At 35.5% G+C, this 15216-nt stretch overlaps 1 protein-coding gene and 1 long non-coding RNA gene across 2 annotated transcripts in view; one reads left to right on the top strand and one right to left on the bottom strand.

Annotated features, from left to right (window-relative positions):
* Positions 1–2062: 2062 nt before the first annotated feature.
* Positions 2063–15216, bottom strand: part of LOC149577760 (uncharacterized) — a 39964-nt gene continuing 26810 nt past the window's right edge. Inside the window, exons 3-4 of the mRNA XM_089825600.1 lie at positions 2740–2786; positions 2063–2643 (exon numbers count right to left, since the gene is read on the bottom strand). Coding sequence (XP_089681726.1) covers positions 2163–2643; positions 2740–2786 — 528 coding nt within the window. The 3' untranslated portion in view covers positions 2063–2162. The remainder of the gene's footprint in view (positions 2644–2739; positions 2787–15216) is intronic.
* Positions 8349–14083, top strand: LOC149577761 (uncharacterized). Its single transcript, XR_016353877.1, has 2 exons — positions 8349–8533; positions 8650–14083. It is a non-coding gene; the product is annotated as an uncharacterized LOC149577761 (long non-coding RNA).

Raw genomic sequence — 15216 nt, forward strand, 5'->3', positions numbered from 1 at the left:
AGATAACACCAATAGGCATAGTATGACTATTGTAGGATGGCTCTTTGGAATCTGCGAACATGCTAGATCGCCTAGCTTTGTTTTCTTGAGGGCAAGCAAATATGGTAAGAAAGGATATGATGTAACCTTTTTCAACCTACAATTTAATATGTTGTGTACTTCCAATTTTTAGTTAGAGAGATAGGTTGCACATACACCAATTTTTAGTTACAAAGATAGGTTGCACTTTAAGAATAAGATCTTTAATTATTTTACCCCCTAAAGGAGAAATTATTGATATATACATCTTCTAATTAGGCATTAATTGACTCGTAAATGACTAATACTTAACTCCACTAATTGAGGGGCAAACTTACAATCAATTGTTGTAGTCTAAAAGCAATTGCCTACATTTGTGAATTGATAGTTTTTAAATTGTTGTTCAATTGGTTGTCTATGTAGAGGATATATTGTCAATTTTACTTGCCACTATTTGTGCATTAGCTTCCAATGATTGCAGGTCGCCACATGGTGGTGTAATCACCTAAAAATGGTCTAGTCTATTCAAAAGGCTTAATTGCCCTAAATTTCCATCAAAGGGACCTAGGTCCTAATCAAAGGTTAAAACCCTAATCACAACATCAAAGCCAATCTCAAGCTTAGTTATGAGTAAATTTGATTAATTCGCTTATATAATTCATCAATAATGAATCGTCATTAATCCAAAAATCAAAGATGAATAATCAAACAAGAGCTATTAATCAAATGTCCTAGCTTGATTAATTAAATCAAAACAAAAGATCACATTGCTAAGGAAATTAATTGAAGTGATTTAATTATAAGTCTTAATTATCCATTCACCTGACAAGAGGACAAGGGACTTAATTTCCTCCAATCACATTAAAGTGCAAGGATCACTCAACTTGCAATCTCAAATGTCCTTCAAGGATGAATCTCAACCAATCACCTCCAGTTGAAATCTATAAAACCAAGCTCAACCAAGACATCATGCATCTAGATCATTTGCATGGAAACTTTGCCAATTTGTTTTCTCGATTGCATAGCTCATTTGTGTGCTCATTTACAGTATTTTATAACTCAACTAGATCATTTAGAACTGCAAGTAATCTCATAATTCATCATGTAGCTCATTGTTCTTAGCTTAATTTCTCAATTAGGATCTCAATTAGCTCATTTAGATCATACATTTAGCTTAATTGCACTAATATAGTTGCACATTAGATTGAATCTTTCATTTTAGGATGTCTTCACTGATCTAATGGCTTTAATCTGAGAGAAAAATTCAATTAGACCACACTCAACTTACCTAGGAAGCAATAGATGGCTTTTCATTGGTATATGCTTAATGTCTTGTTGAATTTGATATACTAACAAATGGATCTAATGGTTTATTGAGTGTTGTGTATGCCGATATGCAGGTTATATAATTCACACACACAATTGGGTCTATCAAATCGAGCATAAAAGCAAAAGAGAAGACAATTTTGCAAAATCAGCAAATATAACTTTTATTTCAATGTTTGTAGCATTGCTTAAAAAGTGGTGGCATTGAAGATAAGATCCTTTATTAAGTGTTGTGTATGCTGATATGCAGGTTACATAATTCACACACACGATTGGGTCTATCAAATCAAGCATAAAAGCAAAAGAGAAGATAATTTTGCAAAATCAGCAAATATAACTTTTATTTCAATGTTTGTAGCATTGCTTAAAAAGTGGTGGCATTGAAGATAAGATCCTTCCAATATAAAACTATCTTGTTGATGGAAAGCCTCAAGAACAGCATATACCAGTCAGTATAGAGTTTATTAGCTGGGAGTATTTAATAGGGGTTACTGTGGCCATTGTGCAAATACTTTGGGTCAACTGCATGTATTTACAAAGACTAAAAATGGACATGAAATTTATGAGTGGGCTGACTTTGCTTTATATAGTTAACCTAAAACAACAAAATCAATTTGCCTAAATGCTGAACATAAAATTCCACAATTTCTGAAAGTGTGAAGCAGCTACCGAATTATGATTTTTCAGTAAAAATATATGCATTACACGACACTGAAAATGAAAGTCAAAAATGAATTTTAAAAAGCCCAATATGCATTAACTGCACTCAATCATCAAATTTATACTTTGTTCTACAAAGAAATAAGTTATTAAGCCTGTCAACTATCTCCATTTGCATCTGCGCCTTTAGTGGACCGCTTCTGTGGGCAGGAGGAAGAAATATGGCCCGGTTCATGACAATTATGGCATGTCTGTCTCTTTTTCTTCCCTGATGCGGACTTAGCATTACCATCAGATTTTTTATCTCTTTTTGGTACAGCATAAGAAATTCTAATGGGTCTTCCACAAACCACCTCTTGATCAAGTTTCAAGGCCATTGCTAACGATACATCATCACAAAAATCAACATGACCATATCCTTTGAATTCCCCTGTTGTCTTGTCCATTCCAAATCGTATAGCAAATATTTCACAATCCTTGAAAAGATTTTTTACATCATCTTCTGTTATATCCCAAGACAAATTTCCAATGTAAGCTCTGTTTGAATCATCTACTTTAGTTGGCTCAAAGCCAGTATGCTTATCATTCTTATAACTCTTGACAGTTTTGTACTGCTGTATTTTCAAAAACCGTCCACCCCTGTTACAGTAATACAATCAACAAAGCATTTGAAGATTATTTTAATAAACAACTAAAATCACATCCAGACATGAGAGAAACAATAAATGAACATACATGTCTGATCCATCAAGTGTCAAAGCCCGTTTTGCAGCAGCTTCAGTCTGTGTTAGCAACATATAAATAATGTCACAACTAACAAAAAAGATTAGATTTTCTAATTTAACAGCTACATAATACCCCATGGTTCCATATAATGCTCAACAATACCACAACATCTATACCAAAAGAAACAATTTTATAATACTTTATAAAACTAAGGCTCTAAAACTTAAACCTTCTGAATCAACACAGAAAGGATGGTGACATACAGCTACTTCCTTCGCCTCAACCATCCATTTTGTTAAAGAGGGGTAAAAAATTTATTAAAAGCAGATATTTTTCAGAAAAACTTGTTCAAGCGCTGTATCCCAAAGCTACATATCCTATTCTGTTAAAAGCAGATCCCTCAACAAAAAGAAAAAGACCAGGAAGAAAATCCGATACAGATTTTAATTGTTTTTAAGCTATAACTTTATAGTACTTATAGAAAATATGCCCCAAATCAAGTAGTAGTGCAAACTCAACGCTCCCATTTTTTACCATGTCTGGTGAGACTGATGAATCTTAATGGATCCTTTGCAGGTTATCCAAAAATCAAAATTAATGACTTCTGTCACACAATCATATTCCTGACAAGATCATAAAATCAACTTGTTAAATCTTGCTTCTGTATGAATAGTTAGATCTCACCTCGTTTCTCTTCAGAGTCTTGGCAATTGTGCACTAGAAATATAATCTCTTAGCATGTGAGCCCAACCTTCCTAACCATACTCATTTTTTGTTAAAAGTATTAACTCTGAGCTTGCAACAGATGAATGGTGCTTAGGTTCAGAGAAGTAAATTTTCTGATGCATGGAAAAATTACTAATCTCCCTGACTTTACTAAATATCTAATTGGAGAAGCATTGGTTTTTGAGGCAATAACCTTATTAAATGGGAAAAAGGATTACTCAATTGACATCTAAGTAGTCTTATCCGGTTTGAAGCAAACTTCTGGAGCATGGAGAAATTAAGAATCTCCTTGATTTTAGTATACCGCTAATTATGGGACCATTTATTTTCAAAAACAAAACCCTTAAAATAAAATTGAAGATCACTCAATTCACATCTAAGTAGTTCATCTGCTTTAGTTTTCTCTGTATTAACATAACCTTTTAACCAAAAATCTTAGGACCCCTTTTCCACGATGTAGCTTCCAGATGTTACTAAAGAATTCACTGTGTTTTGCAATATAAGGTTTGACCAATCATAATAACATACGTATAGCATTCAGTGAAGAAGGTAGAAAATCAACCTACATTTTTAGCAAATAGTCAACTCTTGTAATTTTTAAATTTTTTGTGTGCTCCCTTTCCAAATTTACATATTTATTATAATCTACATGATAGAAATATTATCTTGAATTTATCACAATATATCATGATATATTGTTCATTGCCGAGGCTGCAAAGAAATTCATAAATAAATTACCTTATTCTGAAAATACAATTCCCAATTTTCACAGCACATTCCCAAGAAATTCCATATTTATTGGCAGTTATTTCAGTTTTCACTGTGTATCTCTACCCTGCAATTTTTTTCTCATTCAGCTTGTTTTTTTGAAACTGCAACACTATCAACAGTAGCCAAGGATTTACAAGTCCATCTTACCTCTTTTTGAATCTACCTTAGTTGTTAATTATGTATTGGCCTATGCTAATATCAAACCATTTGTGAATTCTTATTTCTCCTTGTTTGCATATGTATCTTCACTTTCAATAGACTTTAGCTTGGATGGAACCTTCAGCTAGGTGGTGGTAGTTTTGGAGATTGTCTATGCAGGCAACAATAGACCTGTCGACAGGACATTTATTTACATTTGATAATTACATTACATTTCGAAGTGCAGTTTTACTCAGACTTTTATATAATTATTAAATGTACAAGAATGTCTTGTCATTAAGCCTTTGTCATGTCCCCTTCTTGAAATGAGATTAAATATTTAATAATAATAATTTAATTAAAAATAATTAAATATTAGTCAAATTCAACACAAGGTCAAAAGGCATGAATGGAAAAGTTGGGTCTCCCTTAAAAGCGAGGTCTACGAGGGAAAGATGAGAACTCATCTGGAAGAAAAAGGAAAGGAAGAAAGAGTGGGGCATAAGAGTTGGGTGTGTATTAAGGGAAAGGAAAGGGAGGAAAATAAGTGACTCTCAAAAGGTTAAGGGTCATCATTCTTCGAAAGAATTGTGACTCTTCAATAGGGTTGTAGTTATGAAGAGTTGTGATTCCTTAAAAGGATTGTCATTGTGAAGGGTTTTGACCCTTCAAAAGAGAGACAATTATGAAAGGTCGTGAATCTCGCCGAAAGGAAGACATGATGAAGAGATGTGACCTCTCCCTCACATGGGAAGATACGAAGGACAAGAATCAAATGAAATGGGAAAAAGAGGGGTAGAGGAGATCTAGAGCAGATTTAAAGCAGAGGTATAAGGAGAAAACTGAAATAAGAATTGGGAAGGGAAGAAGAAAATAAGGAGAGGATATGCTGATCTTAAATGGGATAGGTGCAGAATTGGAATGTAGTAAGACAGATTCGATAAGTGAAGATTAAACAAGGAGTGAAGGGGGCAATATTATTGTCAAATAGATGTATCTTTTCATAACCCAAGGATGTGGCCCTTTCATAAAGGACATTAACAAATGAAAAGTTGTGACTCCCTACAATCAAATGAGATATTAAGGAGGAGAAGGTTTCATTTGAAGAAGAAATTAAAAAGGGGGAAGATCAATTGGAAGAATAATATATCATTCTCAAAGGCAACAATGAAAAGTGGTATTAATACCTCGCAGGATAGGTAAGTCATGCGGTGGAATAGGCCATGCTACAACATACAAAGGAAAGGGATAAGTCCTGTGATGGAATGAGTCAATTTACATCATACAAAGATAATAAGGCCTCCGGCAGACTAGGCCTGGGCTACATCATACAAAACCAAGGGATAGGCCTATAGGGGAATGGGCATGGGCTTCATCATAAAAAGGCACTGCTTGTTAAGATAAGTCCAAATAGATGGAAAGGAATTGCAATAAGGGGGGAACACTAAGGCTTCACTAGGTACACCACCTCATGAAGCAAAGGGCCAAGAAGGATAGAGTTTTCACTCCTAGGGCTAGGGTAGAGACAATGATGGCACCTCATCATGTCTTCACTGTCTTATTCCTCATTATGATTAAGATCATGGAAGCTAAGTGCTATAAGTATGGTTTTTGAATAAATCGTAATATGCACTTACCTAATCCCTAGGTTAGGACAGTATCTCTTTGTATTATCAATTTATAAAGCTTAAGGCAAATTATATTACACTAACAACATAAATAACTTGTATAAATATATATATATATGCACTTGTCCCTCATTTGGTGATTGCAAGACCTAAATGAGGATTTACCTTGTTAAAAGGCATTTTAAGTGATGAAGTTATATCTCTAATCATCTTATGATTCTTAATTTAATGGAATTTGTGATTGTAGAGCAAAAAGTAGGGCAAACCCAAAAATGGAACATTCCAGCCTTTTGATGTCTACATAGACAGCTTCGTAAATTTGCAGTGTTTCTCTGCAAGCATATGCTTAGACAAATTTTTTGTATTTTATAATTTACTGCTATATTGGATTTTTCCTATGACCCCAAGGGATGCATATCCACCCAAAAAACCCTAGTTTCCGAGACAAGGATGTCTCGAGGACAAGGGGACAGGTATGGAACGTCCCCCAACCGTCCCCAGAAAATGCAATTTAGCAAGGGACATCTCCGAAACTTGGGGATGCCTAGGGGAAAAAGTTGTCCCCGGTACAGAAAAGGGATGTCTAGACATCCCCAACTGTACTGGGTAGGGTCGACCGTCCCCCTTTGTTTGCATGCAAAAAGTTTAAAAAGTGAACATTAAAAAACATTTTTAAGCCTCCCAACTAGGTTGACTAGGTGGGCCCACCCCTCCAAATGCCCTAAAAGGTTTAAACTCACTCATTTGTTTGGTTTTCATTTTGTGTTACAGCTGGCTGGAGTTTTCATTTTGCAAGAAGAGGAGGTGATATTTTTGCTTCCAAAAGCTTCACCAAGGGTTTGATCTTCCATTTGGTGCACCAAGTATGGAACTCTTAATGCATCCATTCTTTATTCTTCCATCTATCATTTTTTAAATAGATTTGCAGCTTGCAAAGTCTGATTTTTTTTCATTGTTTCAGCTCATATATCTATTGCATATTTATAACTCAAAACAAAGCACAATAAGCAACAGTGGGAGTACTAGTAGTAGTAGTAGTGATGAGAAAGAAAATGTGGCTGGGGTTGATGTTGCTAGTAGTCAGACTAGAAAAAGAGCCGATCCTAAATTTGATTTGTTTAAATGTTCTTCCACCATTATGAAGAATTTTGCAAAGGGTCCTTTCAATAGGAAAACATCTCTTCTCCAATATGTCACACTTAGGGCAAAAGATAAAAAGAACTCAGGAGGGACTAAGGTGTGGGATTGTCATGTTTGTCTTGATGATTTTAGGGGCAGTTGTACAAGGGTGAAATCACACTTTTTAGGTTTTTCATGCCAAGGAGTCAAAGCTTGTCCTAACTTGATTGATGGACAAAAATTAGAATGCCAAAGATTGCACTTAAAGGCTGAAATGGAGGGCACAATTTGACAGTGACATCACCATCTATTCCCTCACAATCATCTAGACATATATCATCTACCATTGGTACTAGTGGTAGTGCTACTAAGTCTAGAGGGAAGAGAAAGATGAGTAGTGGTGAGAAGGGCTCGGTGGAAAATATGTTTAATGCACAGGCAAAGGAAAAGTGTGAGGCATCCATTGGTAGATTCTTTGTTATTAATGGTATCCCATATCATGTAGCCCGTTCCACTTATTATAAACAAATGGTGAAAGATATATTGAGTGTGAATTCCTCATTTGTACCCCCTAGTGAGCATAAGCTACGAACCACCATCCTAGATGAAGAGTACTCAAAGGTTGCTTTGTTATTTGAGGATATGAACGCACTTGGGTTAGGATGGGCTGCTCTATTGTGATGGACGGGTGGACTGATGTTAGACATCGGTCACTCATCAATATCATTGTCACATCCCCTACTGGCTCTTATTTTTTGAAAGCCATAGATTTCTCAGGAAAGGAGGATGCCAAATTCCAGTTCACCATTTTAAGAGATGCCATAGAGGAGATTGGGTCATCTAGTGTTGTACAAGTTACAACAGATTCTGCACCTGTGTGCAAATTAGCTAGTATGATGATAGAAGATGCTTATAGGCACATCTTTTGGACCGCTTATTGTGTTCATTCCTTGAAAATGCATTGAAGGACATAGGGAGGATTGAATGGGTGAAACAAGCAGTGCTAGAAGCTAGAGAAATGCAAATGTTTATTTGCAACCACCACAGTTCACTTGCTTTATTCAAGTCCTCTAAGAAGGAGTTCCTCAAAACAGCCAAGACAATGTATGTCAATTTTAATTATAGTTTATTTTTAGTTTTTTTTAAGTTTAAGTTATTTTAAAACAATAACTATAAGTGTTACAAACTTACATGTGATGCTTTTAATCATTAATGTTTAACTTTATTAATATTTTAATTTATAATTGTTGCTATAGGTATTGCACATATTTCATCTTTATGGAGAGGATGATTGAGGTGTATGAGGCCCTTCAATTGATGGTGGTGAATCCAGAGTGGGGACGATGGTCCAATTCTAAGTGCTCTGAAGGAAAAGCAGTGAAACAAAAGATCCTTCATTAGAGTTGGTGGTCTACAATGAGGTAAGTTGCTGATTTTTAAATTTAATGTTAGTCTTTTGATTGCTGATTTTCCTACTAACAGTCTTAAAATTCCTAAAATTTTAATTCTAATTTTAATTTTTGTTTGCATCTTGCAGATATACTTGCTCTATCATAGCACCCATTATAGATGCCATTAGATATGTTGATAATGACGCTCCTAGTTTGGGAGAGATCTATAAGACTATTGACAACATGTTGGGGAAGATAGAGAATGGTTACAGTAAAAAGATCCTACATTGGAGTTTTATGAGGAGCATATTAGGCCTATTCTGACGCGGAGGTGGAACATGATGAATACCCCACTTCATATGGTAGTCTTTGCTCTAAATCTCGAATGGTATGCATAGTTGGGTGGAAGGGGCCTCCCATGTGACGATCCTGAGGTATTGGATGGCTTCACAAGAGCAATTGATAAGCTTTATTCAGCTTAAGATGCCTCTACTCTTCATGCATAGTTCCTTGACTTCACCAACCTTCGTGGCCCAAACTTGGGTAAGCCACAAGCGAGGTTGGATAGAGTTGTTTTGGCACAGAGAGATCCTATTGGATGGGGGACCTAGCATGGGAGAGATGCACCTAAGTTAAAAATACTTGTCAGTCGCCTCCTTGCACAGGTTGCTAGTTCCTCAGCTGCAAAGAGGAATTGGTCCACATATTCATATATCCACTCTATCAAGAGGAACAGGCTTACCTCTAAAAGAGCAGAGAAATTAATGACAGTGAATCATGCTCTTCGACTTACATGTTATCAGACTCCAGAGTATAGGAAAACACCAACTTTGTGGTCGAATGTTGAGCCTAAGGATGTGGCCCAAATAGATGAGGATGACACAGCACCAAGATTGGTTGGATTCCATTAGATAAGACTATGCTTCCTATGGAGGATGATAGTGAGGACTCTGATTTTGATGCAATGGTGGTAGAGGCAGAATAGGAGCAGCAGTCTGCTTCATTTTTCTATGTTTTGTTTTTTATGTTGAACATGAACATGATTATGATACATTGATACTTATTACTTTATGGAAGCCCTCTAGCCTTTGGGCCTATAGCTTTGGTCATATTTAGATTTTGATTTTCAGATTTATCATGTTTATCATTATGACATTATGATATTGTTAATGTTCACTGATATTGACATGCATTTTGACAATTGGGTACTGAAATCAGATATTATTTCCTAGATGGCATTCAAATGTTGTATGTTTTGGTTCTGTAATGTTTAAATGACATGCTTTGTACTTAGTTTCATATGAATGACATGTATATTTGCAAATTTCAATGTATATTTGCAAATTTCCATATATATATATATATATATATCTGTCCCCGTTTGCTGTCCCCCCAACGTCCCCAAAATCGCCAAAAAAATTGCTGTCCCGGAAACCTGTCTTGTCGTTCCCGTAACGGAAACTCAAGGTAACATAGATTTTTTCTTTCTTAAATAAAAATAAATCTCTTTAAGCACTGGTTTTGTATAGCATCAAGGGATATGTCTGCGGATATTCATTCTTAATGTATTACATTGCTTGTTTAACATTGTATATTGTCATACTGATGTATTATTATGTCAATTGGACACAATAACAGTGTCCTTAAAATTGAGGAACTGTAGCCAGGAAACGGTGTGTCTTTGCAAATGGGCTTTGTGTCTTAGCTACACCTTCTATCCATATAAAGACAGCTGTTATTCTTATGTACAACAGCTCTTTTCTCTTGCCAAATTCATGGTTTGAACATATATTCTTGGATTCTATTTTACGTTGTTACATTGATCCATAAACAGGGCCCCATAAAGACAACTCTCGCTCACATCTACAACAGTTATTTTGTCATGCAAGCTTCACTGTCCAAACATATATTCCTGGGGTCCCTTTTATGTTGTTAATCCCATATTGATCCAGATGAAGGGTCTCAATTGATACTTGAGGAAGAATTTGAAAATTGTTGTTTATAATTTATTTTTTATAGTTTGTAATTTGTAATTGACATTGAGAATTGATATTAGTCACACTAGATAGTGATGAGGCATGTAGCGTGTACTGTAACCAGCTTAATAAGAAACTTCTATCTTGCAAAATTCATGATGTACACTCTCCTTCACCTTTACTCTCTTACTCTCTAGGCAATTAGGATGCCTTCAGATAGAAAAGAAAACTACAATTTTTCTCTTCTTTTTTTGTGAAATTTTTTACATTTTTAGGGTTCTCAAATTTATCCACCAAAACTGAAGATATCTTAACTCTGACAATAATATTTATCAAGAAGCAGACATTGCCAAAAACATGCGATTACTAGGAAATGTTGATAAATGTTGTGGTTGATCCTGGTTGTGTAGGTGTGTGTAATGATAATTGCTAGGGTAAATTTAAATCTCAATTAGATACTTTTCAAAATTGTCTTTTTGAATAATTGAGGCCAATATGTGACGTATTGTACAGATATGCCTCTGTCAAAGTAATTGAAGCCTTTCCCAGTTAGATGACCAGCAATAGCTTACATTCTGTGTGTTGTATCCACTCATTATGTTTTTTAAGCATTTCATTCATAAATTTCTTGCTGGGTAAGTTAAACCTGTCACTTCAAATGTAAAGTGTTTCGAGATGTTCCTAATTGGTTTCCTCCTTGTTGAATTGAAATTTAATAGCTAAATTGTCCATAATTTCTTTCTTTGAAAAGCTTATCGTGCTTATTGAAAAATGTAGTGCTAATTGTTGGATTAAAATTTCTTTAAGGTTTCCCCAACTCCAAATATTCGGCATAAAGGTTATAATGAAAGTTGTAACAATTCTACCATACTAATATTATATAATATTAATTAAAAATGAATTGTAATTGACAACATTCAAATCTAAAAGTGTAAAAGTAGAGCCCTTTTAGAAGGTTTGGAGTCATGTCGTTTGGTTCAAAGCAATTTAAAAAAAATTATGAAAAATAGCACTACCACTTGACCTCACAAAGGGCATTACCACACCCCCCCCCCCCCCCCAAGGGACACTACCCTTGACCGTACTATAGGTAATGCCCCTATATCCCATTACAAGAATTGCCCCTCAATCGTGCTAGGAGCTCCCACCCTAGATTCCTCCTCTAATTTTTATTTTCTGATGCAGGAGCATCCAGACAAGAATAATTGGCATCCCCTGGCAGTTTTTATTTTCATTTTAATTTGCTTTGGCAGACATCTCTATGGTCAAGGCAAAAGGAGTGCCATTCAGTTTGTTTTAATATTAAGATATCGTTTAATACCTAATCTCTCACCTTTGAAAAGACTCATAAGCTGTGATTTGAGAGATTATGAATGTGTAATAAATTATTAAGTTTAGTTGCTGTGTGGGACTTAAAACAAAACTTAAGAACATCAAAACATTAAATAAAAACTGACATACCAAACTTCGGCACAGAAAGGAAAGGAACGACTGGCAGTGCCTAGCAAGCTGAAGCAGAGCTTTGGTGTGGTACTGTGAAAGATAACAGAGAGTTGAGGCATGGGAATAGAGTTGAGATTGGCAGAAATTGAGAACAATGCAGTTTTCCGAGAAACAGACAAAAAATCACAATTATAAGATGTTGTGCAGCAGAAGGAAATGCTCACAACATGGGAATGGAAACAGATATTTAACTGGTTTACTTCTGATTTCACTATTATTAACAGATATAAATGCTACAACATATATATTAGACCACTTCCTTAACCCTAACAGAGAATGGTAGAATTATTGTGCTAGGGTGCTTGAAAACAATCCACAAGTAGGTTTCCTCAAGCATTGGGAATGCATGTTCATACCCATCTTGGGATTTTTCCCTCAAGGCCCATTTGGTTGCTGGAATACAACCGGAATAGGAATAGGAAATTAGAATATGATTTGTATTCTTTGTTTGGTGCGTGGAATAGGAATAGGGAATAGGAATACGTATTCTCATTTTAGCCCCAAAATGAGCTTTTGTCCATTCCAAAAAATACCTGTAATTGGAATTGCTATTCTTGCATTCATTTTAACTTTCTCAAATTTGATTAAATTTTCAAATCCGCTTTGACCTGGGGTGAGCTGGAACTTTGTTTTCAATATTTTCAAATATTTCAGCGATTTTCCAATGGCGCCAATTGCATCTTCAGAAATATTTTCAAATGGCGTCGATTGCAAGTTAACCCTATTCCAATTTAAGCTTGCATAACCAAACAAGGGATAAACAAGATTGGATTGCATTTTTCCATTCCTATTCTTCATTCTCCATTCTCATTCAAATTTTCTATTCTAATTCTCCATTCCTACACTTGCAACCAAACGGACCCTCAAGGCATTGGAAATACATGTCCTTACCCATCTTGGAAATAAGCCTTTCTATCCTTGGAAGCTGATGCGTGGCCCCAGAAGCTGGATGCGAGAGTGGAAGCCAATTGAGGCAGGGCCAAAGTCGGATGTGTCCAGAAGCTGGCCGGAAGCCATTCCCGGCCAGCCGAATGAAACCGGAAGCCACTGGCTGGCCGGGGATGGCTTCGATTCCACAGGGGTCCGAAAGAATATGCCCAGAATACCGCGAAAATACATTTTTAAGTGATTTTTTCCAATTAACTTATAAAGCATATGGGGAAATATATATTTTAGTCTATTTTTCCCTTGAAAACCCTAAAACAGCCCTAATAGAGGCCATTTGACCACCATTACCTCCATTTTGTTTGCAGCTCCTCTCTTTTTCTCATTTGCTCTCCATTTTTGCATTTTGAAGGAAAGTTGATTATTTTCGAAGAGGATCGTTTGTGGAGCAAGGGATAGCTTCTAGAGATGAGTTTTAAGAAACTAAGGTAAGCACTTCATCCAATTTTTGTGTTCTGTCATGAATTTTTTTGAAATTTGGGTGAATTTTTCAAGTTTGTGAGGAGAATATACAAATGTTTGTGACAAACCACCACATGTCACAATCCATATTCAGATCATTCTCCAATTTGGAGTTGCTAAAGATAAATTTGTAGTTAGTAAGTACTAAAATTCAAGTTTTATTTGTAAATTATTTAATTAAGTTATTTAAATATATTTTATATCATGTTCAATATTTCTTGGCATATTGTTATGATTGACTTAGGTGCCAAAGACCCGGTTTGCATCTCATACTATTGTTATGAGACGACTTATGAATGTGCAAGAGGCATTAAGCCAAGTGGTTATTTCAACCCAATGGGGTATATGGAAGGCTTCAAATTCAGAGAGGGCACAAAATGTCAAGGCATTGATCTTGGATGACAGTTGGTGGGTTCGTGTGCAATTTGTAATAGACCCTATCATGACTATGCTCCACTTTGCTGATTCAGATCAGCTTTGTTTGGTGGATGTATATGATGGTATGGACACAATGGTTGAGAAGGTAAAACTTTCAATACAAGCACGAGGCTGACCCCACAAAATGTGAAACCTTCTGCAATCAACTTGAAGCAATCATTCATCATCGTTGGGAAAAGATGACTACCTCATTACACCTCCTTGCATGTCTTATCTCCAACGTACTATAGCGAGGAAGTACTTGGTATGCCTAATAGAGTAGCACCTTATGCGGATAGAGAAGTTGCTAGTGGGTGCTACAAAGCTTTTGTGAGACTCTTCGTAGATGAGGACACTCACAAAAAAGTTAGGACTGAATTTGGATTATTTGCTTTGGGAACCAAACTTAGTCCTCTTGCAATAATGAACCAATGTGACATGGGAGCACTCATATGGTGGTACCTCTATGGTCAACCGTTCAAGCATCTACAACCTATTGCAATCAAAATACACTCTCAAGTAAGTTTTATTTGTTTTTAACTTTTTTTTACCACATGTATTCTACAATTCTTTAAATTGGTTTCCATTTTTATTTTTTCGCTCAATAAGTAATTTTGTAATTGTTAACATTGTCTAGGTTGCAAGTTCTTGTGCCGCTAAAAGGAACTAGAGTACATACCCATTTATCCACTCAGCAAAGCATAACCGGTTGGGCTCTAAAAAAGCCGAGGACTTGGTTTTCATTCATACCAACTTGCATCTTTTGTCACGTAAGGAGGATCAATACAAGAAAGGGGCAACCAAGCTTTGGGATCTAGAACTTGAGTGTGTGAATTTGTATGCAATTATTCATGATCTTACTACAATCACATATGATGATGCTAATAACATCATGATACATGGTGTATCTAGCACAAGTGCAACCGTTTTTTGTTCAAATGATCTTGAACTTGCAACAGCTGGAGATGGAGATGATGAGTTTTTTGCGAATCCATATGATTCGGACGAATTTGGATGCAACTATTCATGATCTTACTACAATCACATATGATGATGCTAATAACATCATGATACAAGGTGTATCTAGCACAAGTGGAATCGTTTTTTGTTCAAATCATTTTGAACTTGCAACAGTTGAAGGAGATGGAGATGATGATGATTCAAAAATTATAAACATTGAATGAACTCTATTTTGATTTTGTAGTTGTGATGATTTGCTGATTTGGATTTGTAATCATGAACATAAATGCATATAATTGTCGTATCATTGATATGTTTATATTTTATAATCTTATTGAGTATTTGAAAATGTATTGGTGAAGTTACAAGCTATATACTTCTTTGAATATACATAGTGTAAATGTATATAATATATATATATATATACACACACACGCATCCATACGCATA

Source organism: Cupressus sempervirens, chromosome 1 (assembly GCF_028749045.1).
Source record: "Cupressus sempervirens isolate cs-2001-9-10 chromosome 1, ASM2874904v1, whole genome shotgun sequence".
Classification (NCBI taxonomy): domain Eukaryota; kingdom Viridiplantae; phylum Streptophyta; class Pinopsida; order Cupressales; family Cupressaceae; genus Cupressus; species Cupressus sempervirens.